This window comes from Antechinus flavipes, chromosome 3, assembly GCF_016432865.1.
Source record: "Antechinus flavipes isolate AdamAnt ecotype Samford, QLD, Australia chromosome 3, AdamAnt_v2, whole genome shotgun sequence".
In the NCBI taxonomy this organism is placed as follows: domain Eukaryota; kingdom Metazoa; phylum Chordata; class Mammalia; order Dasyuromorphia; family Dasyuridae; genus Antechinus; species Antechinus flavipes.
The window spans coordinates 616599138-616624679 of record NC_067400.1 but is presented as its reverse complement, the minus strand read 5'-3'; the positions used below and the strand labels follow the sequence as shown (position 1 = coordinate 616624679).

Below are 25542 nucleotides of genomic sequence, written 5' to 3'. Positions count from 1 at the left end.
ACCTTATCTGCTTCAGTTTTCTCATCTGTAAAGTGATCTGGAGAGGGAAATGGCCAATGGATGCTCCAGTATCTCTGTCAAGAAAATGCCAAAGGGGTCACAAAAATGTAGACCCAACTAACAACATTCACAAAGCCAAAGGAGTGGTGTTTCCTGGTTTGAATTTATTGTACCTTTAGAATTAAATGGGACCTTAGGAGACAAATGTCCAGTCCCTTCATTTTACAGGATACTGGGCAAGAATGTCAAATTACTTGCCCCAAGTCAAAAAGATAGTACGTTCAAAAGGCAGATTTTTTTTTTAAAATAATTATAACTTTTTATTGACAGAACCTATGCCTGGGTAATTTTTTAGAACATTATCCCTTGCACTCACTTCTGTTCCGACTTTTCCCCTCTCTCCTTCCACCCCCTCCCCAAGATGGCAAGCAGTCCTCTACATGTTAAATAGGTTACAGTATATCCTAGATACAATATATGTGTGCAGAACTGAACAGTTCTCTTGTTGCACACGGAGAATTGGATTCAGAAGGTAAAAATAACCCGGGAAGAAAAACAGAAATGCAAACAGTTTACATTCATTTCCCAGTGATCTTTCTTTGGGTGTAGCTGCTTCTGTCAATCCTTGATCAATTGAAACTGAATTAGATAAAAAGCAGAATTTGAAAACAGGTCCTCCGCCTCTAAAAGTGAAGGCCCTTTTGCACTGGGCCATTCTTGCAATTGATTCCTTTGCCTTTCTCCAAATATTCTGAAATTCTTTTAGATAATTTTACAATGTCCTTATGAAGAAGGGACCCCGAAACTCTCAAACTCCTTGAAGGAGAAATTCTGCCTCAGTGAGGGACCCTTCTCTGAAGGAAACTATCAAGAGAAACAGCTTCATTCTGTTATCTAGGTGAGGTTGGATCAGGCCTGAGCTAAAAGAATTCCAACCCTATTCAATTAAAGAAACTCAATTCAATTCTATTCCAATTCAGCTCAAAGTGAAACCCAGCTTGTAGCCAAAACTCAAAGAGCCAATCTAAAATCCTCTCTTTGCAGAAGTTCTAAACATGCCATGCTATGCCAAGGAAGCCTCTGCCCACTAGAATAATATTCTGAATTTCAGCTAGGGGAAGAATAGGAAATGCTGCTCTGAATTATTTTTAAAAATCGAAATCTGGTAGGAAGATGGTATCCTATTAGTGATGAGGGGAGCCTGAAACTGAGGGGGGGACCCCGAAACTCTTGGAAAACTTCAAGGAAAAATTCTCCATGAGCCCTGCCTCTGTGAGACCCACCCCAGGGAACCAAGATAAAGTGGTTTATCTTGGTGGGACTAATTGAAGTAATCTCATCATTAGGATGTTGTACCACAAAGAAGTAACTCAGTAAGGCTTAAACATGTACTTAGTTAAAAAAAAAAAAAAAAAAAAAAAAAAAAAAGGAAACTTCACTTAAAGATTTTTTAAAAGCTTAGCAAATTACAATGAACCCAAACAGAAAACAATAACTGTGAAGTAAAAAAAATTTTTTTTCAAATAAAATTATAAGATTGGGGAAGGAGAATCAGAAGAAAATATAAAGAGATATAATATCAACTGGATCTGGAAAGCAGATGAAGGAGAGATTGACTCACTGGACTATTTGAAAATCATGACCAAGATAGCTTCTGGGAACCATAATTCAAGAAATTATAAACAAAAACAAGAGATCCAAAATCTCTTAAAATCAGAGGCAAATTAAAAACAAAAACAAGGTTACCTCCTGAAAAAAGCCCTCAACTAACTAAAATATCATCATAGCCAAAATCTGGAGCATCCAGGTTTATTTTAAAAATGCCCAAACATCCAAAAACAAAGGATTCAAACTGGATCCAACCATTCTGGAGAGCAGTTGGAACCACGCCCAGAGTCATCAGACTGTGCGGACCCTTTGACCCACCAGGGTTTCTACTGGACCTGTATCCCAAAGAGATCTTAAAGACGGGAAAGGGACCCACGTGGGCAACAAGGTTTGCGGCGGCCCTGTTTGTGGTGGCAGGAAACTGGAAACTGAGCGGCTGCCCGTCAGCTGGAGAAAGGATGCGGAAGTTACGGGAACGAATGGGACGGACTATCACTGTTCTCTAAATGTCACAAGGACGATTTCAGAGAGGCCGGGGGGGCCACGAACGCAGGCTAAGTGGTAAGGGTGGGGGAGGAGGAAGTACGGAGACCCAGACGCCTGAGGCACCGGAAGTAATTTTTGCCGCCAGCCCGCGGGGCCTCTGGAGCGGGAACTCTGGTTGTGTGGAGACCGCCTCAGCCAGAGAAGGTCTCCTTCCCTCCCAGGCGGTGGGTCTGTGACCCCATGGACCCTCTGTGAGCGGTGGGAAGCGGGAAGTGGGAGGAGTTCATTAGGAGAAGTTCTGGAGGAGTCAGGAGGAGTTCACGCCGAGGCTGTTCAGTGGCGGCAGGGTGGGAGCCCATGGAACGAGGACTTGGGCTTGCCAGCTGTCAGGGGCTCTGCTGAACCAGAACCGCTGCTCGGAGGCCTTGCGTGGGGAGACGCCCAAGACCAGGGGTTAGGTAAGCTGGCAGTCGGTAACCTCTGGGGGGCAGCACTTTGTTAGACCCCGCAAGGGAAGTTCAGCAGCCTCGCTGAGAGCCGAGAAGGCAGAGAAGCATGATGGGTCTGGGCCCAAGTTTACCCGAGACCCAGCCCGAGAGGACCGTGGTGCGGGCAGCTCAGGCAACGGAGTTAGAAAGGCAGATGGGTGATTCTCTGGCGGACACCTCTGATGGGGGGCAGAGGGCTGGTTCCCAAGCTCCGAGGCCTTCCCTCCCACGCCCATTGTATACAGCTGAGCAGGGAAAAAATGGGGGGGCGATGAGGGGATAAAGCCTTTAGAACCAAAGGGGCGAGAGCTCCGCCTATAGGCGGAGCTAGGGGAGAAACAAAATGGCTTTACAAGGGCTAGAATAAAAAATGCGAGAGCTCCACCTGCAGGCGGAGCTAGGGGAGAAACAAAATGGCTTTGTAAAGGGCTGGAAGGAGAAGTGCACCGAGAGCTCCACCTGCAGGCGGAGCTAGGGGAGAAACACAAATTGGCTTTATAAGAGGTAGAAGGAGAAGTGCACCGAGAGCTCCACCTGCAGGCGGAGCTAGGGGAGAAACAATGGCTTTACAAGGGCTGGAAGGAAAAGTGCACCGAGAGCTCTGCCTGCCGGCGGAGCTAGGGGAGAAACAATGGCTTTACAAGGGCTGGAAGGAGAAGTGCACCGAGAGCTCCACCTGCAGGCGGAATCAGAAAAGAAAGGGCAAAGACCTGCTTCTTTTCTAATAGAAGACCCAAAGAGTCACCTCCCGCGGCTTTGCAGGAAGCAGATTATGAGGCTGTAGATGCAGATACACTGATCTCAGCTATAATTCAAGGAATTACACAGGGAATAAGCAGGAGGGATGAAGAAAAGAAGTGTTACAGTTGTGGCAGGAGAGGACACTTAAAAGCCCAATGCCGAAAACGGCCACCAGGGGACGGAAAGCCCGCTTGCTTTTTTTGTGGCAGGATAGGGCACATTGCTAAATTTTGCAGGTTCAGGAAGAGAGGTAAACCTGCAGTCCAGGGACCGGGCACAGGGGCCCCGCTGGCCCCCAAACGCATGCCCAACAGACCAGGGACCTACCCAACAAGAAGCTACAGGGACTTCTCAAGTCCTGATGAGGAATATGGAGAACACTTGGTGAATGCTGTTGAGGGTCTTGATATCAACCCATGGACCACTGCACATGTTGAGATACAACCTAAGGCTGGAGATAGATTAGTGATTTCAGATTATGCACCTGTAATTGTACATACTATGATATTAAAACATATGGAACCATTTATCTTGGTCACCAATCCTCACCCATATCCTGTGAACTTAAAAGGGGACTATCCAATTGCCAAAGCACTCGCATTACATCCCTTTGGTGAGGTGAATTTTACTCGGATAATTGGGCAAGAAAGGCCCATGTATATATATAGGACTATTTATATAGAAAATAGGCCATTTCGAGGAATGATTGACACAGGGGCTGATATGTCTGTTATAACGAAACTTTATTGGGCTCCTGAATGGCTGCTACAAACCCAAATAGCAAGTTAATAGGGTGGGCGGCAGGCAGCACGCTTCCCAGTCTAGTAAGAAACTTCATTGGGAATTTGAAACTAAGAAGGGTGTCTTTAGGCCTTTTGTCATTGCTGGGCTCAGAACCTCCTTGTGGAGAAGAGACTCGCTGAAAGCCCTTCGGGCAACACTACACACTGAGGAAAACTAACGGGGGCCACTGAGAAGGCCCTGGCAGTGCCACCCTTAAGATGGAAACATGACCGACCTATATGAGTAGATCAGTGGCCCTTCCCAGATGAAAAACTCACTGCCTTAAGATCCATCATTGTTGAACAAGAGAAATTGGGTCATATTGAGCCCTCCTTTCATGCTTATAACTCACTGTTTTTGTAATTAGGAAAAAGAAAGAAGCATGGCACATATTAATTGACTTGAGAGTTACGGACGCCACCATGCAACCCATAGGAGCCCCACAACTAGGCCTCCCATCTCCTAATATGGTTCCTAAGGAATATCATATGGTGGCTATTGACATAAAGGATTGCTTCTACTCTATTCCCTTACATCCTACTGACAGAGAGAGATTTGCCTTTTCTGTTCCAGCTATTAATTTACAAGCTCCGGCCACTAGGTGGCAATGGAAAGTATTACCACTTAAGAAATGGCTAACAGTCCCACCCTCTTCCGTGGTATGTGAATTAGAAAAATGGAAAAATTCAGATTTCATTAGGCTTAAGACAGAAAAAACTTAACCAAGGACATTTACAAGCTCCTCTAAGTCCTTGGAATTCCCCTAAATTTGTTATAAAAAGGAAATTTGGGGAATGGAGAATGTTTATTGAGCCGAGAAAAGTAAATGGACACGTGGAGACGGTGGAAGCTCTTCAGCTTGGGCTTCCATTTCCTCAATTGCCTAAGGAATGGTCTTCTAGGATTAAGAATTTTATCCCTCTAGATAAGGAGGATATGAAGGAATTTATCTTTTCAGTGCCCAGCATTAATTCAGCTGAGCCTTATAAAGGATTTGAATGGACAGCCTTGCCACAGGACATAAAGAACAGCTCTACTTTGTGTCAAAGTCGTGCGGCTGCTGACTTTGCTCCTGTGAGAAAAGTATCTCCAAGAGTTAAGGTGGTACTACCTTTAAGAGGAAATAGTGCTTTAGACTGGCAATACCAGTTTTAAAAGGAAGCTCTAGCAGGGGTCCTCAAACCAGTGGACCAGATGCAGCAGCTGAGGACGTTTATCCCCCTTATCCAGGGCTATGAAGTTTCTTTATTTAAAGGCCCACAAAACAAAGTTTTTGTTTTTACTATAGTCCGGCCCTGCAACAGTCTGAGGGACAGTGAACTGGCCCCCTATTTAAAAAGTTTGAGGACCCCTGAGAGGCTCTAAAAGAGATTGAATTGGCTTTATCTAATATGGCTGAAAAATGACTAAAAAAGCATTGGAAATATCAAATCTTGTTACAAAAGGGCACCTACAGCAATCCTTCATCAAGGAGACAGCATGAAGTGAGTGAACCTCCCAGCACAATCAGATTAAAAAATTTAATGTTTACCCAGTGCTTGTGATTAGAATGTCGATAAAAGCCATTGAGAGAGTATTAAAATTATCTGGGACAAGATCTGATAAAAAACAAATTGATCTGAGAAATTGTGTTGTGAAACCATCCCAGAGTGGGAAAATGTATTGGCTACAGCTCCAAGTGTTGCACGTGGGTATGTAAAAATAATTTTTGATAAGGCTTATTCAGTAGATGTGGTACAAAGAATTGCCACAGCTCAAATAAAATTTGTGGTTTTTAATATATGTTATCAGCTCTTTAAAGAACTTTGAGAGCGAGTAAGAAAGCACTCAGGTTAATATTATATCCTACATGTCCATTTTCAGGGTTTTCATTTTCAGAGTCCATTTTCAAATATTTTTTATCATCAGACTGCTAGAGCCTTATATCTGCAAATTGTGATAACTAAAGAGGAAGCTAGGAGCATAGCAAAAGGCTGTAAAGCTTGCCTTTCTTTTCACTCTCCTATGCTCCCTCTAGGACAAAACCCTTATGGTTTGAAATTTAATGTTTTAAGACCAATGGACATTACTCATTTTAAGAGGCAGAACATCCATGTAACTGTGGATATCCATTCTCAATTCTTTATGGCTTCATTCCAGTCTGGAGAAGCATCTAGGTTCTGTGATCAAACATCTTTCCATTGTAGGAATCTCCCATGCATTTAAGACATGTTATGGATTGTCTTATACATCTTCTGCCTGTAGGCCTTTTTGCATTGAATTTGACTTTGCCTATTCCATTTGCCAAAATGTTTGTGGCAGTCCTGTGTGTAGTGGCTAGAAACTGGAAAATGAATGGATGCCCATCCATTGGAGAATGGTTGGGTAAATTGTGGTATATGAATGTTATGGAGTATTATTGTTCTGTAAGAAAAGACCAGCAGGATAAATACAGAGAGGCTTGGAGAGATTTACATGAACTGATACTAAGTGAAATGAGCAGAACCAGGAGATCATTATATACTTCAATAATGATACTGTATGAGAATGTATTCTGATGGAAGTGGATTTCTTCAACAAAGAGAAGATCTAATTCAGTTCCAGTTGATCAATGATGGACAGAAGCAGGTATACCCAAAGAAAGAACACTGGGAAATGAATGTAAACTGTTTGCATTTTTGTTTTTCTTCCTGGGTTATTTTTACCTTCTGAATCCAATTCTTGCTGTGCAACAAGAGAACTGTTTGATACAGAGTCTTAGAGAAGAAAATAATTCTTTGAAAATTAAAAGTGGCAAGGGAAGCTATGAGAGCAAGAAATAACAAAAGAAAAGATAAATAATGAAACAATAGAAAAGAATATGAAATATTTTATAAGAACAACAAAAGATCTGGAAAAGAGATCAAGAGGAGAAAATATAAGAATAATTGGATTACCTAAAAATTGAGACCAAAAAAAGGACCATGACACAATAATGTAAGAAATAATTAAAGAAAATTGTCCTGGAGTGATAGGACATAAGGGGAAAATAGAAATAAAAAATATATCTACCTGTCACCAAAGAGATCCTATGTGGAAAATTCAAAAAAAATTATTATCAAATTTCAAAATCCCCAGATCAAAGAGAAAATTTTGCAAGAAACCAACCCAAAAAAGCAATTCAAATAGGATGGAGCTACAATTAGAATTGTACAGAATTTATCAGCAGCTACATTAAAAAACTCAGGTCCTGGGATAATATATAAAAGAACTAGGCCTGAAGCCAAAAATATATCCAGCAAAACTAATAGTGAATGAAAAAAATGGACATTCAATGAAATTGCAGATTTTCAGGACTTTGTCTCAACCAATAGAAAATTTAACATATAAGAGCCAACATCAAAGATTAATTTTAAGGGAGTCAACATGGACAAATTGTTTTATGTGTTGTGCATGGAAATAAACACCTTGTAGTTAAGATTGACATTAGTAATTGGGTAGCTCAAAAGAAAGACAGGTTCAAAAGCAAGTATGATCTGACTCTAAAAAGCAAAACTATCTAGGAAAAGGTAAAAATAGTAATTGTGTTATATAAATCTGATACAGAGGAAGAAAGATGCAGAGGCACGAAGGCTCATAGTTCTGAAAATGTATTTACATCAGGAATGGGTTAGCTACATATTATATGTGTGTGTGTCATGAAGGGTACAGCACCCTCCAAAATCTATAAATAAATAAGGGAATAGCATATAAAGCCCGGTAATAGAAGGATGTATAGATTTATGGCAGTAGGAAAAGGTGTGTAGATTACTGGGAATGGAATAATGAGGGAAGGAAAGAATGGAGAGGAGAAAATAAGGGAGTAATAGCAAGGCAAGTTAAGTAGTAGAATTAAAGTAGAGAAGTTAGCAGGGATAGGATATAAGAGATATACACAAATACTTCAACAAAGATTGGGAGTAGAATTTATTAGAAATTAATAAAAGTAGGGCTAGTGATCATTGATCTCAGAGAGAAAATCAGTCAATAAGATTCAATCAAGAGAGAAATCTACATTATATGTTAGCCATCTTAATAGTTTAGAAATGATGCATGTTTACATGTGTAAATACATTTATACATATATGTCTCTGTGTGGATATGAATTGTATATATGAATATGTATGAATGTAGGTATGTGTGTGTGTATATATATATATACTATATGCACATATATGTACATGTATATATAAATATATCTGTGCTTAATTGTAGCCTGCTTGGGGAAGGTGAAGGAAATGAAAGGGGAAAAAAGAATTAAGGTAAAAAATGCCTAACAGAGAACAAAAGAATAACATTCTACAAGGAAGCTAAGAGATAGACAATCATGAATATCATCTCTTTGATTATTATATATGCTTTCTTGAAAGGGAAATTTATTGTTACATATTTTGATATTCTGTTGGGCACATGACAATGTTTTTTTGTCTTTTATTTTGTTATTTTTTCTTATTTTGTATTTAATTTTAATTTTAAATAAATATTTTTAAAAGATGATTAGGAAATGTTAATGATATAAAATTCAGTAAAATAATATAGAAAAATATTTAACTCATAAAAGAAATAGGAGACAGGTATAAGAAAGAAAGAAATCAGGATTTAAAAGGGAGTACGGGATTTGTAACAGAATGGTCTTAAAAGAAATGCCATTGTTGGAAGGGGAATGTCAAGGAGCAGGAACGAAAAAAGAGAAAGGAGAGTTAAAACCTGGGATTGAGGTAGAGAAAAGAGAAAAGAAGAACTGCAATAAAACAGAACAAGCTATTTTATGCGTAGGTCAAGAGTGTCAAGCACACTCAATATTTTTTAACCAATTTCTACTTATTGAAGAAGGAAAAGTGAAAGCAAAGTGAGAAAAAAAATACAGTAGGAGAATATGGAAGGAAATACACAATAATATTCACAACCATAAAGGTGAATGGAACTAATCCATAAAAAAGAAATGTGTAGCAGAATGCATTAGAAAATAGAATCCACACCATCTTATCTACAGGAAACCCAATTGAAACAAAAAGATTCAGTTACTACTACAATAAGGAGATGGGGGCAACTGCGTGGCCAGTGGATAGGGCATCAGCCCTGCAGTCAGGAGGAAGCTAGTTCAAATTTTACCTCAGACACTTAACTCGTCCTATCTGTGTGGCCCTGGGCAAGTCACTTAAACCCCCAATTGCTGGCTGAACTCAAAGGGTCCTAGAAAGAACAAATTAACAAATTGGGCATGCAACTAAAAAAAAAACTTAAAAACAAATCAACCTCTCAATTAAGCCACAAAGTAGATGATTTGGTACAGACATCTGTGATCCTAATTCCATGTCTGATTAGCAAGGAGCCTTTGATCTTTGATCTCCAACATGGGCTAATTCACTCCATCTTAGGCAGATAAAGCAGAGAAAAGAAAATTATAGACCAATATACCTAATGAATATCAGTGTAAAAATTTTAAATAAAAATGTTAGCAAATAATCCACAATAACATTAATAAGATTATTTACTATCTACTGCAATTTGAATTTCTATCAGGAATATAGTTTGTTCAACATAAAGAGAACTATAAATGTAATTAATTTTAAAAATATAAATAATTCAAGGATGGGTTTGAGATGTTTGGGTGGGTTAAAAAGATTTTTAAAAACCCCTAATATATAATGAAAACCATATGATTATATCAGTAGATGGAAAAAAGATTTTTTTTAAAACACAAAATCCAATCTCTGTCTTTGTTAAAACAACAATACCATCAAACAACATTAGAAAGCACAGGAATAAATGGATCTACTTAAAACCAAAAGCAAATATTTGTAATGGAATAAAGTGAGAGGCCTTTCAGAGGAAAAGAAAGGATGCCCTATCACCACTATTATTTAACATAGTTCTAGGAATATTAGCTCAAGAAGATAAAAAAAAAAAAAAAGAAAGTGAGGTTAAAAGGAAATAAAAGTACACTTTTTATAGATGATATAATGATTTTATTAGAAAGTCCTAAAAAGCCAACTAGAAATATTTAAGAATTAAATTCAGCAAAGTTACAGACTATAAAATAAATCTGCAAAAATTATCAAAATGCAGTAGGAAGTGCTGGAAAGAGAAAATTCATTTAAAATATCCTGTAAGATATAAAATATTTGGGAGTCTATCTACCAAGACTCCAATGCAAAACATTCTTTGCAAAGATAAAAACAGCTACATGGCACAGCAGATAAAATACTGAAGGAAGACAGGTTCAAATCCTGAATCAGACACTTAGCTGTGTGATCATGGACAAGTCAATAATTCTCAGCCTCAGTGTCCTCATCTGTAAAATGAAGATAATAACAGCATCTACATCACAGAGTTATAGGGATCAAATAAGATAATATGTAAAGCACTTTGCAAATCATAGTGTTTTATTTGAATGCAAGCTATTAATAATAGCTAGCATTTATATAGCACATAGTATATGTCAGGCATTGAGCTAGGAGCTTTATAAATATTATCACATTGGAACCTTAAAACAACTCTGGGAAATAGGAGCTGTTATTATCCCTTTTTACAATTGAGGAAACTAAGGCAAACGGAGGCTGTGACCTCCCCAAAATCATACAGCTAGCAATTTCGGAGGTTGTACTCAGGTTTTCTTGACTTCAGATCTAGGCCTCTGTTTCATCACTTAGCTGCTTCATAGTATCATCTAAATACTATTATTTTAGATCAATAATTGGAGAAATATTAACTGCTCATGGATAGTTTCAGCTAATGTAATTAATGTCAGCACCACCAAAATTAATTTCCTTGTTCATTATCTTGCTAATTAAACCCAAAGGATTATTTTATAGAGCTTGAAAAATAATAATGAATTTATCTGGAATAAAGAGTCAAGAATCATAAAGTTAATCATGAAAAGCCGTGAGCCCAGAGCCTCATTCTGACTGTAGCAACCATTGGTCTCCCAGTGTCCCAAAGGATAGGGAAAAAAAAAGACTCATATTCATGGGAAAGGATGGAGAATAAAAGTGAATTTCAAATGCCAGCATCTGGATTTCTTTCACTCCCTCCAAATATGTAGCTGCCTAGTCTAGAACACATGCCCACTGTGAGCTCACATCCCCAAAACTAAGTGAAGGGGAAGAGCTTAGAAACTATCAGTCATCATCATCATCATCATCCTCATCATCATCATCTGTCCCTTCCCATCCCCCCTCCTACCTCCCTCTGTTTCTCTCTACCACCCTTCCCTTCCCTTCCCTTCCCTCCCCATCTTTCTTCCATTTCTTTCTCCTTCAATTTTCATCCCCTTGGAGCCCTGAGTTAACAAATGATTCAGAACAGGTAAAGGCAAAGAGAAGGCGGAGGTGACATGGATGCTTTCTATTTGCTTGTGCACTAGTGGAACTCCACAGGGTCATTAGCTGTGCGGTTTTTATTTTTTGTTTTTTTTGTTTTTTTTTTTGCTGTCTTAGGGTTTATTTATTGCCTTATGCACCAAGACAAAATTGCCTCAGGTACAAATGCAGTTTTGCAAGTAACTTAGATGTTGGTGCAGCAGTTGCTCTTTGCTTTTTGTAGCATTGTTTATGGCCCAAAAAGTGAGTTGGAAGGTGTGTAAATGGCACATAATACCTGATAGGAGAATTGCCTCAAATGGGCTGAATCCTGTTGTTTACATTATGTTTGTGATGCACATGTGCAGGTATTCAGATATACTTAAAGGGATTTTGCTGAGAACCCAACATCTTTCAGGGGAATGGGGAAGGAATATGCATTCTTCCCTCCCCAGGAAAGAAGGAAGGAAGGGAGGGAGGGAGGAAAAGAGGGAAGGAGGGAAGAAGGAAAAAAGGGAGGGAGGAAGGGAGGAAGAAACACCACTAGATGCCCTCAGATGATGCATGAGATACATGCCAGATAAGCTGGCAAGGACTTCACCATAAGACCTCCAGGGACCAGCCTGTGGGATATCCAGCACACCCTTAACTTTGAGCTGCTGGCTAGGACAGTGAGGAGCCAGGAGAAGCCAGATGTTGGGGAATATAGGGAGTCAAAGACATAAATCATTCCTCATTCTTCACCTTTTGAGATCAAAATGCTGGAGAGTGATCCTCTCCCTCTCCTCCATATATTCTAGTGGTATATCTGTAGAAAAACTGAGAAGAATATATGGGGGGGGGGGAATTAAGATTTCAGGCTGACTGGAGAGTGAAGGGGATATTGCTGCTAGGGTGTTTTAAAGCCATTGAGTGTCAGATTCAGTGTTCAAAGATCATAAAATCCAACCTGCCTCATTTTACAGATTAAGAAACCATGGCACAGAAAATTTAAGTTGACATTTCTATTTTGTTTTCATTGTAGTAAAAAGTTTGAAGAGTGAGTTTCAGACCCAAGAGTAGCACTCCTTGCCACTTTGAACTGCTATAATTCATTCATTTTGAATCTTTTTCTTTACCTGAGGTAATTGGGGTTAAGTGACTTGCCCAGGGTCACACAACTGGGAAGTGTTGAGTTTTTGAGGTCAGATTTTAACTCAGGTCCTCCAGACTTCACGGCTGGTTCTCTATCCACTGCACCACCTAGCTGCCCCCATTTTGAGTCTTTTAGTGAAACAAACCTAAATGCAATCCCTCTCATCTGAGGACTTCAACTCATATATCACTGGGAAAAAAAAGAAGCCACCCATCATGAACTCCCTCTTCTCTACTCTTGACACTTCAAGTCATCTCTCCATTACCCCATTCTCTCCTGCTTTACAACAGTCTCTGAAGAAGAGGTGGTCCTTCTTGCAAATGTCAGTGCCTCTTCTTAGCGCCTTGATCCCATCCCTCCCATCCCCTCTTTCAGGAGCTCTCCTTTACAGCCCCTCTTGGCCCATACCTGATTGGAAAGCTCCTTATCCCATTCACCCACCAGCTCCATTCTTCCCAACTTCCAAATATGTCCAGATCCCCACTAACAGAAATGTTCTCCCCTTGGAGCTAACATGCCCTCAAGCTCTCAACCTGTGCTTCCTCCTCTCCATCCCTACCAGGCTCCTAGAAAAAGCTGTTTTTTCTTGTTACCTCTTCATTCTTTTGCAATCAAGCCTCTGACCTCATTTCTGCATTGAAAGTGTTCTCTTTGAATATTCCACCAATGAAGAGGAAATTAGAGCAACGTAAACAAATCTGATAACCTAAGTGAAATGGAGAAATACTTACAAAACTATAGATTGCTCAGATTAACAAGAGAGGAAATAAATTACTTAAATAGTCCCATTTTAGGAAAAAAAGTTGAACAAGTTATTAATCAACTCCCTAAGAAAAAATCTCCAGGGTCAGATAGATTTACATGTGAATTCTATCCAACATTTAAAGAATGATTAATTCCAATACTATGCAAACTATTGGAAAAAATAGGGAATAGGAAATTTCTTTTATGACACAGATATGGTGCTGATACTGAAACCAGGTAAGGTCAAAACAGAAAAAGAAAATAATAGATCAATTTCCCTAATGTATATTGATGTAAAAATAAATAAAATATTAGCAAAGAGATTATACAGCAAGTCATCCCCAGGATAATACACCATGGCCAAATAGGATTTATACCAGGAATGCAGTTCAATATTGGGAAAACTATTAGCGTAATTGACTATATCAATAACCAAACTAACAAAAATCATATCAATAGATGCAGAAAAAGCATTTGACAAAATAACAAAATCACCCATTCCTACTAAAAATTAGAGAGTATAGGAATAGTTTTCCTTTTCCTTAAAATGATTAATAGCATCTATTTAAAACCATCAACAAGTGTCATATGTAATGGGGAAAAACTAGAACCATTCCCAATAAGATCAGGGATGAAAACAAGGTTGCCCACTATCACCATTATGATTCAATATTGTATTAGAAATGTTAGCTTTGGCAATAAGAGAAGAAAAAGAGGTTAAAGGAATTAGAATACTTAAGGGGGAAACCAAATTATCACTCTTTGTAGATGATATGATGGTATACTTAGAGAATCAACTAAGTGGGGGCAGCTAGGTGGCACAGTGGATAGAGCACCACCCCTGAAGTCAGGATGACCTTAGTTTAAATCTGGTCTCAGATACTTAACATTTCCTAGCTGTGTGACCCTGGGCAAGTCACTTAACCCCAATTGCCTCAGCAAAAAAAAAAAAAGAGAGAGAGAAGAGAGAGAATCAACTAAAAAACTACTAGAAACAATTCACAACTTTAGCAAAGTTGCAGGATACAAAATCAATCTACATAAATCATCAGCATTTTTATATATGACTACAACATCCAGCAGAGCAAGAGATACAAAGAGAAATTCCATTTAAAATAAATGTCGATAGTATAAAGTATTTGAGAATCTACCTGCCAAGGCAAAGTCAAGAACTACATGAACACAATTACAAAACATTTTTTCACGCAAATAAATTGAGTTTTAATAAATTGGAAAAATATCAAGTGTTTATGTGTAGGCTGAGAGAATATAAATAAAATGACAATATTACCTAAATTAATCTATTTATTTAATGCCATACCAATCAAACTTCCAAGAAATTATTTTACAGTTCTAGAAAAAATAATAACAAAATTTACCTGGAAGAACAAAAGGTCAAGAACATCAAGAGAATTAATGAAAAAATGCAAATGAATGTGGCCTAGCCTTCCCAGACCTAAAACTATATTATAAAGCAGTGGTCATCAAAACCATTTGGTACTGGCTAAGAAAAAGAATAGTTGATCAGTGGGATAGATTAGGTTCACAGGACAAAATAGTCAATAACTATAGTAATCTAGTGTTTGACAAACCCAAAGACCCTAGTGTTTGGGATAAGCATTCACTATTTGACAAAAACTGCTGGGGAAATTGGAAATTAGTATGGCAGAAACTAGGTATTGACACACACCTAACACAGGATACCAAGATAAGGTTAAAAAAGATACCAAGATAAGGTCAAAATGGGTTCATAATCTAGAGATAAAGAATGATATTATAAGCAAATTAGAAGAACAAAGGATAGTTTACCTGTTAGATCTGTGAAGAAGGAATTTGTGGCCAAAGAAAAACTGGAGTATATTATTGAATACAAAATAAGATAATTTTGATTATATTAAGTTTAAAAGGTTTTGTATAAATGAAACCAATGCAGAAAAGATTAGAAAGGAAGCAATAAGCTGGGAAAAAATTTTTACATTTAAGGGTTCTGATAAAGGCCTCGTTTCTAGATCATATAGAGAATTGACTCAAATTTCTAAGAATTCCAGCCATTCTCCAATTGATAAATGGTCAAAGGATATGAACAGACAATTTTCAGATGAAGAAATTGAAACCATTTCTAGTCACATGAAAAGGTACTCTAAATCACTATCAATCAGAGAAATGCAAATTAAGACAATTCTAAGGTACTACTATACACCATCTTAGATTGGCTAAGATGATGGGAAAAGATAATGACAAATGTTGGAGGGAATGTGGGAAAACCGGGACACTGATACATTGTTGGCGGAGTTGTGAACCGATCCAACCATTCTGTAGAGCAATTTGGAATTATGTCCAAAGGGCTATCAAACTGTGCATTCTCTTTGATCCAGCAGTGTTTCTACTGGGCTTGTGTCCTAAAGAGATCACAAAGGAGGAAAGAGACCCACATGTGCAAAAATGTTTGTGGCAGCCCTGTTTGTGGTGGCAAGAAACTGGAAACTGAGTAGATGCCCATCAGTTGGAGAATGGCTGAATAAGTTGTGGCATATAAATGTTATTGTTCTATAAGAAATGATCAGCAGGATGATTTTAGAGAGGCCTGGAGAGACTTACATGAACTGATGCTAAGTGAAATGAATAGAACCAGGGGATCAAGATTATATGATGATCAACTGTGAGGAACTTGGCTCTTCTCAATAATGAGATAATCCAGGCCGGCTCTAATGATCTTTGTTATGAAAAGAGCCATCTACACCCAGAGAGAGGACCGTGGGAACTGAATGTGGGCAAAGAATTGGAAAAGGAGTGGCTGCCCATCAATGGGGGATGGCTGAACAAGTTGTGGTATATGAAGGTAGTGAAATATTACTGTTCTATAAAAAATGATGAATGAGCTGATTATAGAAAGGCCTGGAAAGATTTACATGAACTGATGCTGAGCGAAACAAGCAGAAGCAGGAATACGCTATACACAGTAACAGTGAAACTGGGCGATGATCAACTATGAAAGACTTGGTTCTCCTCAGTGGTTCGGTGATCCAAAGCAATCCCAATAGACTTGACAGAAGATGCCATCTGCATCCAGAGAAAGAACTAAGGAGACTGAATGTAAATCAACACATGCTTTGTTTCACTTCCTTTTTCTGTTTGCTTTTTCTCTCTCAGGGTTTTTCGCTTTTGCTGACTTTTCTCTCCCAATGTGATTCATAAAGCAATGTATGTTAAAAATAAAGTTTAAAAATACATTAAATAAAATTGTAAAAATTAATGCTTAGTCTAATTTTGTAGGTTTTAAGGACATTAGTCTCTCCTGATTGTTTTACTGATCTGGCCATTTCTTCTTGGTCTCCTTTGCTGTATTCACGAACCAGCCCACGGTGGGGTGAGGATGTGTCTGAGGGCTGGGTCCTCTTTTCTCTCCACATTCTTTCTAAGGTTTCTTATCAGTTCCTGTGAGTTTGATAACCCTACCTCATCTCTCTACCTCCAGTTCCTCCCCTCTGCAACTCATCCTCCACACGGGGGACAAAGTTGACCTTCCCAAATCATAGGTCTTGCTCCGCCATTTTCCTGCTCAAGAAGCTTCCTTGGTTCCCTATTACCTCTAGGGCAAAATATCATTCCTCATTTTTTTTTTTAATAACCCTTCACAATCTGGGTCCATACCATCTAACCACATTAATTTCCTTTTGCTTGATTCTCTTTCACACACTTTGGCTTATGGACCAACTGGTCTCCTTGCTGTCCATCCCCTGTATGCACTCCTCCCTCCCCTCCATGCCTTTGCACAAGCTGTCCCCCACACTCGGGCTGCCCTTCTTCCTCAGCTCTGCTTCACCAAATGCACAAAATCCCTCAGAATACAATTTGTGCACCGCCTCTTTCCAGATGTTTTTACTGCCCCTCTCTTCCCCTAGTATTGGCCTCTGGAAATGGCTTACTATATATTATATATTGAACTCTCTAGATTAAGAAAGGCAGCATAGCAAGGTAGCCTGGTAACCAGAAAAAGACTGGGGTCAAATCCTTGTTGTGTGACCCTGGGTAAGTCATTTAACCTGTGAGTGCCCCAGTTGATGCTAAAACTGAGCTTCTTGAAGAGAAGGCTCCAACCTGTACTGAGAGAGGGAAATGTCTTACCTAGTCAGAGTATCTCTCTACCAAGGGAACATTGGCTTTGTTTCTGATTTCTGGTCCTCATTTTCTGTATACAGGCTGTGTCCTCCAAGCTTCTTGCCTATATTTATACCCCAGCACTTCACATAATGCTGGTAATCAACTAATAAAATCTCTCTCCCTGTCTCTCTCTCTCTGTATGTCTGCCTCTGTTTATATTTCTGTCTCTGCCTCTCTCTTTGTGTCAGTTTCTGTCTGTGTCTCTCTGTGACAGTCTCTATCTCTGTGTTTATTTAACTCTGTCTCTGCCTCTATCTGACTGTCTCTGCCTCCTGTCTCTTTGGGTCAGTTTCTGTCTGTCTCTTTCTATTTCTCTATCTCTGCTTCTGCCTCTGTCTCTGCTTCTATGTTTCTCCATGTCTATCTGTCTCTCAGTGTCTGTCCCTTTATAGATCTGTCTTTCTGTTTCTCCATGTCTGTCTTTGTCTGTCTCTGTCATCCTGTATGGATGTCTCTCTGTTTCTATCAGTCTCTATCTCTGTCTCTTTGTGTCTCTGTTTTTCTTTCTGTCTGTCTGTCTCTGTCCCCCACCCGGACCCTCCCAGGGCCAAGCTGTGGGAGCCAGGCTGTTTCTTGTGGCAAGTGTCCAAAGCTTCTCCAACCTGCTCACTCCCGGCTCAGGAGAGAGGCGGAGCAGCTTGGTCTCCGGCCGCCACCTGGTGGTCGGAGCAGAGATTGCATCCTGAGTAGCACTTTAATCCCTTGGGCTCCAAGGTGGGGGAGGGGGAGGTCCAGTGGGGAGGAGGGGGGGGAAAGCCAAGCCTTTCGCCTCCCCACCCGGCTCCTGCTGATGACTTCCATCTTTCAAAAGGTGGAAGAAGCGACGAGGAGCTTGTTATTCTGGACCAAGAAATTGGGGAGGGGAGGGGAAAGGCTCCCGGGGTTTATTGAATTTGTGTGTGTGTGTGTGTGTGTGTGAGTGTGTGAGACACGGTCAGGCCTGTGCTTTAGGAAAACTCATTCTAGTGTCCGAATTGAGGGTCAGCTGTAAGGTGGAGCCCCTTAGGGCAGATCGCCCCCTCCCCCCCACGTTCAGCAGCTGTTACAATGGGACAGATGCAAGGTGACCAGGAGAAAGGCTGTCACAGGGAAGGAGGCACAGGAGAGAGCTGTGGCAGGGGTGACGTTGCCAGGTCTTGCCCCGGTATTGGACATGGGGGGTGAGAGATAGTGAGTCCGGATGACTCTTGGGTTGTGAGCTTGGGGGACCCGGAGGGGTGTTGTCCTCCATAAAAATAAGAGGAATCAGAGCGGGAAAGGGTTTAGAGCAAAGATGCTAAGTTCACTTTTGCACATGCTGAGTTTAAAACATCCAAGAGCCAGACAGAGAGATATACACAGAGCCAGGGAGAGGGAGAGAAAGAGCAGAGAGACAGAGAGACAGAAAGCCCGCCTGCTTGAAGTAGAAGGCCGACTCGATGATGTTGGGCACGGGGATTTCCGACTGTGAGAGGGGAAGGGGTGAGGGGTACCTCAGACTCAGTTCACCGAGGCCTGGGCCTAGGCCTGGCCCTCCCACCCGTTTACTGGGGAGGTTCGCCCATTTGCTTCTGCCTTCCCCCATCCACAGAGGGTCAGCCTCTGTAAGGACTAAGGCCATCCTGTGAAACGGGGCAGAGAGGGAGAGGCCAAAGACACGGTGGGATCCACAGGTGAAGGTTCCAGGGTACACCATGTGTATTAAGGAGCGACAGAGCGCAGAACCTGACCCCTGACACCGGCCTCCTTGCTGTTCCTCCAGCCCCCGCCTGGCCATCTTCACTGGCTGATCCCCACGCCCACAATTCTCTCCTTCCTTCAGATCTCAGCTCCAAGGCCCATTTGTGTGAGAAGCCTTTCCCCATCCTCTCCTCTGGTTTTCCAACTTATCCTGCCCACATCGTGTCTGTGTTGTTTGCATGTTGTCCCCTCCTCCCCCATCAGACTGTGAGCTTCTTAAGGCTTGGGATTGTTTCCCCCATCCCCCCACCCCCCTGCTTAGCACCCTGCCTGGCACACAGTAGGTGCTTAATAAATACTTGTATACTTGAACCAGTCCCTGACCTCTATTCTGGGGGGGAATATAACACACATCAGCATGCACATAATCTAGGGGGAGGGTTGGGAGCTGTGATTTCCCTGGCATAGGGATCTCCCAAGTAAGGAAGCTCACTTCATTCACTTCTGCTCCTTATGTAGTCTCAGGGTGCTGTCCAGGGTCTTGGGGATAAGTTACCCATCTAAGGTCACACAGTAGATATGTTTCCGAGGCGATACTTGAACCCGGCTGCTCCTGGCTCGGAGAGCTGCTCTTTGTACACTCCACCAGAGCCATGCAAGCTGCCAGCCACTGGCCATGCTGGGGGGGTGGATGGGTGGGGGGGGCAGCTCCAGGAGGAGCTGAAGTCTGGTGAGAGACTGTTCTCCCCTTTCTCTTTGTGACTCTGAAGCCAAGATACTGAAAGCATTTTCCTAAAGAACCTTTGAAGCTTATGGTAAAATTCAGCAACATCACTAAGCATATAGCACTTTTGCCGATGAGTCAGCAAGCATTTATTAAACGCCTACTATTTGCCAGGCTTTCTGAAGATAAGCAACAGGGATCCGATCAAAGGGAAAAGAGAGGCTTCCCCTCTACCAAGAGAAACAATATACAAACAAGAGAGGCCATATGTACAAAATATTTATAGTAGCTCTTTTTACATTGACAATGAACTAGAAACCAAGGAGATGATCAAACACAACATGTGGATGTAATGGGATATTTTTTGCACCAATGAACAGAAAAACCTAGGAAGACCTTTATGAATGGAGGCAGAGAGAAGCAAGAGAAAAATACAATACAATAATAAGAGCATTATGTTGCTTTTTTTTTTCTTTCTCATTTTCCTCCCTTATGATCTGATTTTTCTTGTGCAGCATGATAAATGGAAATATGTTTCGAAGAATCATACGTGTATAATCTATACTGGATTATTTGCTGTCCACGGGAGGTGGAAAGTGAGTGGGTGAAATGGAACACCAAGTTTTGCAGAGTGAGTGTTGAAAACTATTTTTGCATAGATTTGAAAAATCAAAAGCTATTATTAACAAAATAATAATAATAAGAGCATTAGAGAGAAAACCACTTTGAAAGACTCTAGACCCTCGTCCACGCTATGAGAAACTATGATTCCACGGGACTGAAGATGAAGCGTGCTCCTCAATTCCTGACAGGGAGGGGAGGGATTTAAACTGTGAATGAGGGAATCTCCTTTGCTTGGAACAAGGTTTTTCTTTCCTCTCTCCCTCTTTGACAGAGAGGGTCGGGAGAGCAGGAAGAGAAGATAAATGTTTGTTACTTGGAGAAAAGAATAAAATAGAATTTAAAAAACCAGATCCAGGAGAAATGCTTGGGGGAGTTGCAATCTCAGTAGGAGCGGCGAGGTGACTACTTAGAAGTTTCAAGCCATCGTTCCCATTCTCATTTTCAATTTAAAATTCCATTTAATCTAGATCGCCAATCCGATAAATTCACTTTATTGGTTTCAGGCCGAATGGGGAAGATGGGTTTAGCGTGAGCGAATGGGGAAGATGGATTTAGTGTGTGAGCAGGAAAGAATGGGACTATTGAGCCCTACTGGTAAATTATGTTTTTGGAGAGAATTGATTCCTAGTCCAAAGTAAAAGGAATCTGGGAAGGCACCAGGGATGACCTGTCTATTTGAATTTGCTTAATACATTTGCACAGAACTCCCATAGTGCATGGGAGCTCAAAAGTGAGACCCAAGTAAAAAGTTGGCTTCAGATGCTCACTTCCATTGTAATTCTGGGCAAACAGCTTAATCTCTCTTTGCCTCAGTTTTCTGATCTATAAAGTGGGAACAATAATAGTGCCTCCTGCCCAAGGAGATAATGAGAGAAAACTTAAGAGAGCTGTTATAGAACTACTCTGTGGATACCTGTAGATGAGTGGGAGTGAACTTATAGAGAGAGCCTAGAGGACCACCTGATGGTGCACGAAGATATTGCTCCCCGACCTCCATTCCCAGGTGCCCTGTGTCTTTATAAAAGGGGGTGGGGAAAGGATGGCGAGTACTTTCTGACATTTATTTCTCCTTCCCATTAGATTGGACGCCTTTGAGAGCAGAGACTCTTAATATCTTTGTACCCCTCTCGGCAACACAAGGGCTAAAAGATTGAATAAATGCTTACTGAATTCAGAAGCCCAGAAAATAAGGCAATGTCTCGGCTCAGGGAACCTCCTGACCTTTGATTAGGGAAAAATTCTTCCCCCTCCCCTATCACATTCCCAGACCATGCTGAGATCCTTGTGGGTTAGAGGCAGCAGGGAGGGCTTCCTGGAGAAAGCAGACCAAGTGAGGAGATTACAGGAGCTCAGAAGAGGATGAAGGATGAAGAGCTGAAAAGATGGGGGAATGGAGGGAGAAGGAGAGAAGCCAGGGGGGTAGGGGAGGCAACCTCAGTACCTGCATCTTCAGACAATGGGGTCAGGAGGGGGGGTCCAATTTCCTGTTCCGCCTCATCTGGTTCATCGGCCTTCTCCTCTTCTTCACCCAGCTCCTCTTCCTCCTCGGACTTCTGGTTGGGATTCACCCAGGTGCAGCGACCCTGGTGAGCCCCAGATCTGGGTCAGAGCCTGAAAGCTATTACTATTACAACTGCTGCTGTTACTATTACTGTTCCTACTGCTGTTGCTCCTACTACTATTGTTACAACTGCTGGTACTACTGGTGCTGCTGCTGCTGCTGTTCCTAATACTCTTCCCACTGTTGCTGCTGTAACTACTACTGTCACAACTGCTACTGTTACTACTAACTGGAACTACTACTAGTACTACTTAGTAGTACTAACTACTAACTTACAATTGCTGCCGCTGCTACCATTACTGTTCCTACTGCTGCTGCTGGGGCTGCTAGTACCACTCCAGCTGCGGCTGCTGTTATTACTACTATTCCTACTGCTGCTACTATTAGTACGATTACTATCCCTATCGCTGCCGCTGTTACTCTCACTAGTACTGCTGCTACTGCTGCTACTATTAGTACGATTACTATCCCTATCGCTGCCGCTGTTACTCTCACTATTACTGCTGCTACTACTGCTATTTCCCACCACCCCACTAACAACTCTCCGTGTGACCTTGGGCCATAATGGCTAGTAATAAGGGGGATATTTCCTAAGCTCCTTCAAGTGGCAAAGCACTTTCCCCGGGTCATCCGATTTGGGGCAGGCCGCGTTCCAGGCGCCCCCTCCCCCCTAGTTCTTCGGCTCTCTCCCCCCTCCCCCGGCCTACCTGGGGCAGGATGTGCTGGGTGTGATGCACCCAGTTGGCCAGCGAGTCCACGAGCTCCACCACGGGGATGCCCTCGAAGTCCGGGTTCTCCTCGTAGCTGTCGCGCCCGGCGCCGCCCTCCTCCTCCTCGTCCCCCTCCTCCTCCCCGAACTGGTAGAAGCCGAGCGGGCTGATCTGCGTGCCCGCCGAGATGCGCGCGATCTGCGCGCGCAGGTAGTTGGCCTCGGTGCCGGGGAAGGGCGGGTAGCTGATGATGGGCGTCTCCAGGCGGCCCGTGAAGAACTTCTTGATCTTGCGCGCGTTGACGATCTGCGCGGGCGTGACGTGGGGTAGCTTGCTCCAGCCGCGCCCCGGCTCGTTGCACACGAAGTAGAGGTACTTGTTGGCCCCGGTGCGGCTCTCCTCGCGGGGGATCACGGGCGGGGGCTTCCACGTGGACTTGGGCGGCTCGTCCACCTCCTTCTCCTCGTCCTCCTCGCCCTCCTCCTCGTCGCGGCCCTCCATCGCCTCGCCCGCCCCCTCCACCAGCTCCTCACCCTCCTCCTCCACCTCCTCCTCCTCGCCCTCGCGGAACTCCACCTCGGCCACCAGGTAGTTGCGCTCCAGGCCCAGGATCTTGCCCCAGAAGCGGCACGTCTGGATGGGCTGCTGCTCCACCAGCTGCTTGAGGGCCAGGAAGATGCGGAAGGTCTCGTCCGAGTTGAGCCCCACGCCCGCCTGCTCGAAGTAGAAGGCCGACTCGATGATGTTGGGCACGGGGATCTCCGACTGTGAGAGGGGAAGGGGTGAGGGGCGCCTTGGGCTCAGCTCCCCGAGGCCTGGGCCTAGGCCCGGCCCTCCCACCCGTTTACTGGGGAGGCTCGCCCGTTTGCTCCTGCCTTCCCCCATCCACCCACGCCTGCTTCCCCTCTCCCCCTCCCAGCCTCCAGCTCCCCAGGGCCCAGCACAAAGGAGGCTTTTAGTAAATGCTTGGAAGGCGCCTGTGGACAATATCCACACTGGGCTCATCGTGTGGAGAAGGAACAGAGCAGGGCCGTGGGGACGGACCCAAAGGGCCTGGGGACCCAGAACCTTCAGCTAGAAGGGAGGGTAGAACGTGGATGGAGGGAGATCCTTTAGAGCAGGGAATGTCAGGGCTGGGAGAGGCCTTAGAACAGGGGGTATCAAAGCTGGAGGGGCCTTAGAACAGGGGATATCTGGGCGGAACCTTAGAACAGGGGATGTCTGGGCTGGGAGGAGCTTAGAACAGAGGATGTCAGGGCTGGGAGGGGGCTTAGAACAGGGGATGTCAGAGCTGGAGGGGGTTAGAACAGAGGATGTCAGGGCTGGGAGAGGCCTTAGAACAGGGGATGTTTGGGCTGAAGGGGCCTTAGAACAAGGGATATCAGAACTCAGAGGGGCCTTACAACAGAGAATATCTGTACTCAAAGGAACTCTAGAACAGAGAATGTCAGAGCTGAGAGGAGCCTTAGAACAGGAGAGGTCAGATCTCAGAGGGGCCTTAGAACAGGGAATGTCTGGGTTGGGAGGGGCCTTAGAATAGGGAATGTCAAGAGCTGAGAGAAGACTTAGAACAGAGCATGTCTGGACTGGAAGTAATATATGGGCTAGAAGGGCCTCAGGACACAGAACCTTCAGGTAGAAGGGATTGTAGTGAGGAAGCTGGAGGGAGACCCTTTAGAACAGGGAATGCCAAGGCTGGAAGGGGCCTTAGAACATGGAATAGAGATGATCTCAGCTGAATCCCCAGTTCACAATCTCTCAGAGATAGAAAGGAGCTCAGATGTCAGGCTCCCTTCTCCTACCAGGGAGGGAATGGTCACTGGTGAGACAAAGTCTTAGATAGTGAAAGGGGAGTGGGAGCCCTCAAGCTAAGAACTTTAGATGATTGTTGTGAATAAGTGTCACATGATGTTCCTGAGCCACGAGAAATAACAAGAAATGACTTCAGAGAATGTTGGGAAGTATGAACCGAAAGAACGTCTGGGTAGCAAAACCAGATGGAATAATTTCTACAAAGACAACAATATGTAAACAAGTGTGTGGGTGGCCCTGGAGCTCTAAAGTTGGTGCTGACCAGCTGGGCCTCCAGAGGACCAGGGACGAAGCTGGCGCCTGCCTGCTGCCCCACAGTGGCCTCCAGGGGCAAAGAGAGACGGGCATTTTAGTGATTTCTTTCTGCTTGACTCTATGTCACAAGGGTTAGTTTCTTTTAATTTTCTCAGCATTTCGTTGAGGAAGGGGTGGGGTGGGTGGATCAACAAGACTGATGCTAAAAATACAAGAGGGCCTCTGAACCAGCTTTTTCAATGCACAGAAGAAAGCAGAGGTACATTCAGGAGGAAGTCAAGACGAGCAGGGCAGCTTGGGAAGTAAGGTGAGGAACTGATTACTTAGTAAAAGCAAGCAGCAAGAAATTGTTTCATCTACAAGCCTCTTTTGGTGTACTTCAGGCATACAGAAATACGTGTGTGTGTGTGTGTGTGTGTGTAAAATTTTGTTCATGATTAAACCAATTTTTAAAAATTGAATTGAATTTATCTAATTTCAGTAGCAACATTTCTCAAACTTTTGCATTTTTGGATCCCTTCTCACTCAAAAATTATTAAGGACCACCCCCCCCCCCAGCCAAGAGATTTTTATGTGGGTTATATCTATCAACATTTACTGTTTTAGAAATGAAAAATCTTGTATTAATAGGAAAATAGTTCTGATCCTTTTGAAAGGATCTTGGGGACCCCTAAGGCTACTTGAACTCCATTTTGAGAAGCTCTGTCCTACAGGATTAAAAACCTTGACAGAAATCTTCCAATCCTATTCCTC

At 42.6% G+C, this 25542-nt stretch overlaps 1 protein-coding gene and 1 long non-coding RNA gene across 2 annotated transcripts in view; one reads left to right on the top strand and one right to left on the bottom strand.

Moving 5' to 3' along the window:
• RSPH6A (radial spoke head 6 homolog A) overlaps positions 1-25542 on the bottom strand; it is a 54431-nt gene that overhangs the window by 13193 nt on the left and 15696 nt on the right. The window contains exons 3-4 of the mRNA XM_051989352.1: positions 22720-23487; positions 21893-22034 (exon numbers count right to left, since the gene is read on the bottom strand). Of these exons, the coding sequence (XP_051845312.1) occupies positions 21893-22034; positions 22720-23487 (910 nt within the window). The remainder of the gene's footprint in view (positions 1-21892; positions 22035-22719; positions 23488-25542) is intronic.
• On the top strand, positions 1584-21876 carry LOC127556294 (uncharacterized). The gene is made up of 3 exons (XR_007952393.1): positions 1584-2552; positions 20343-20458; positions 21532-21876. It is a non-coding gene; the product is annotated as an uncharacterized LOC127556294 (long non-coding RNA).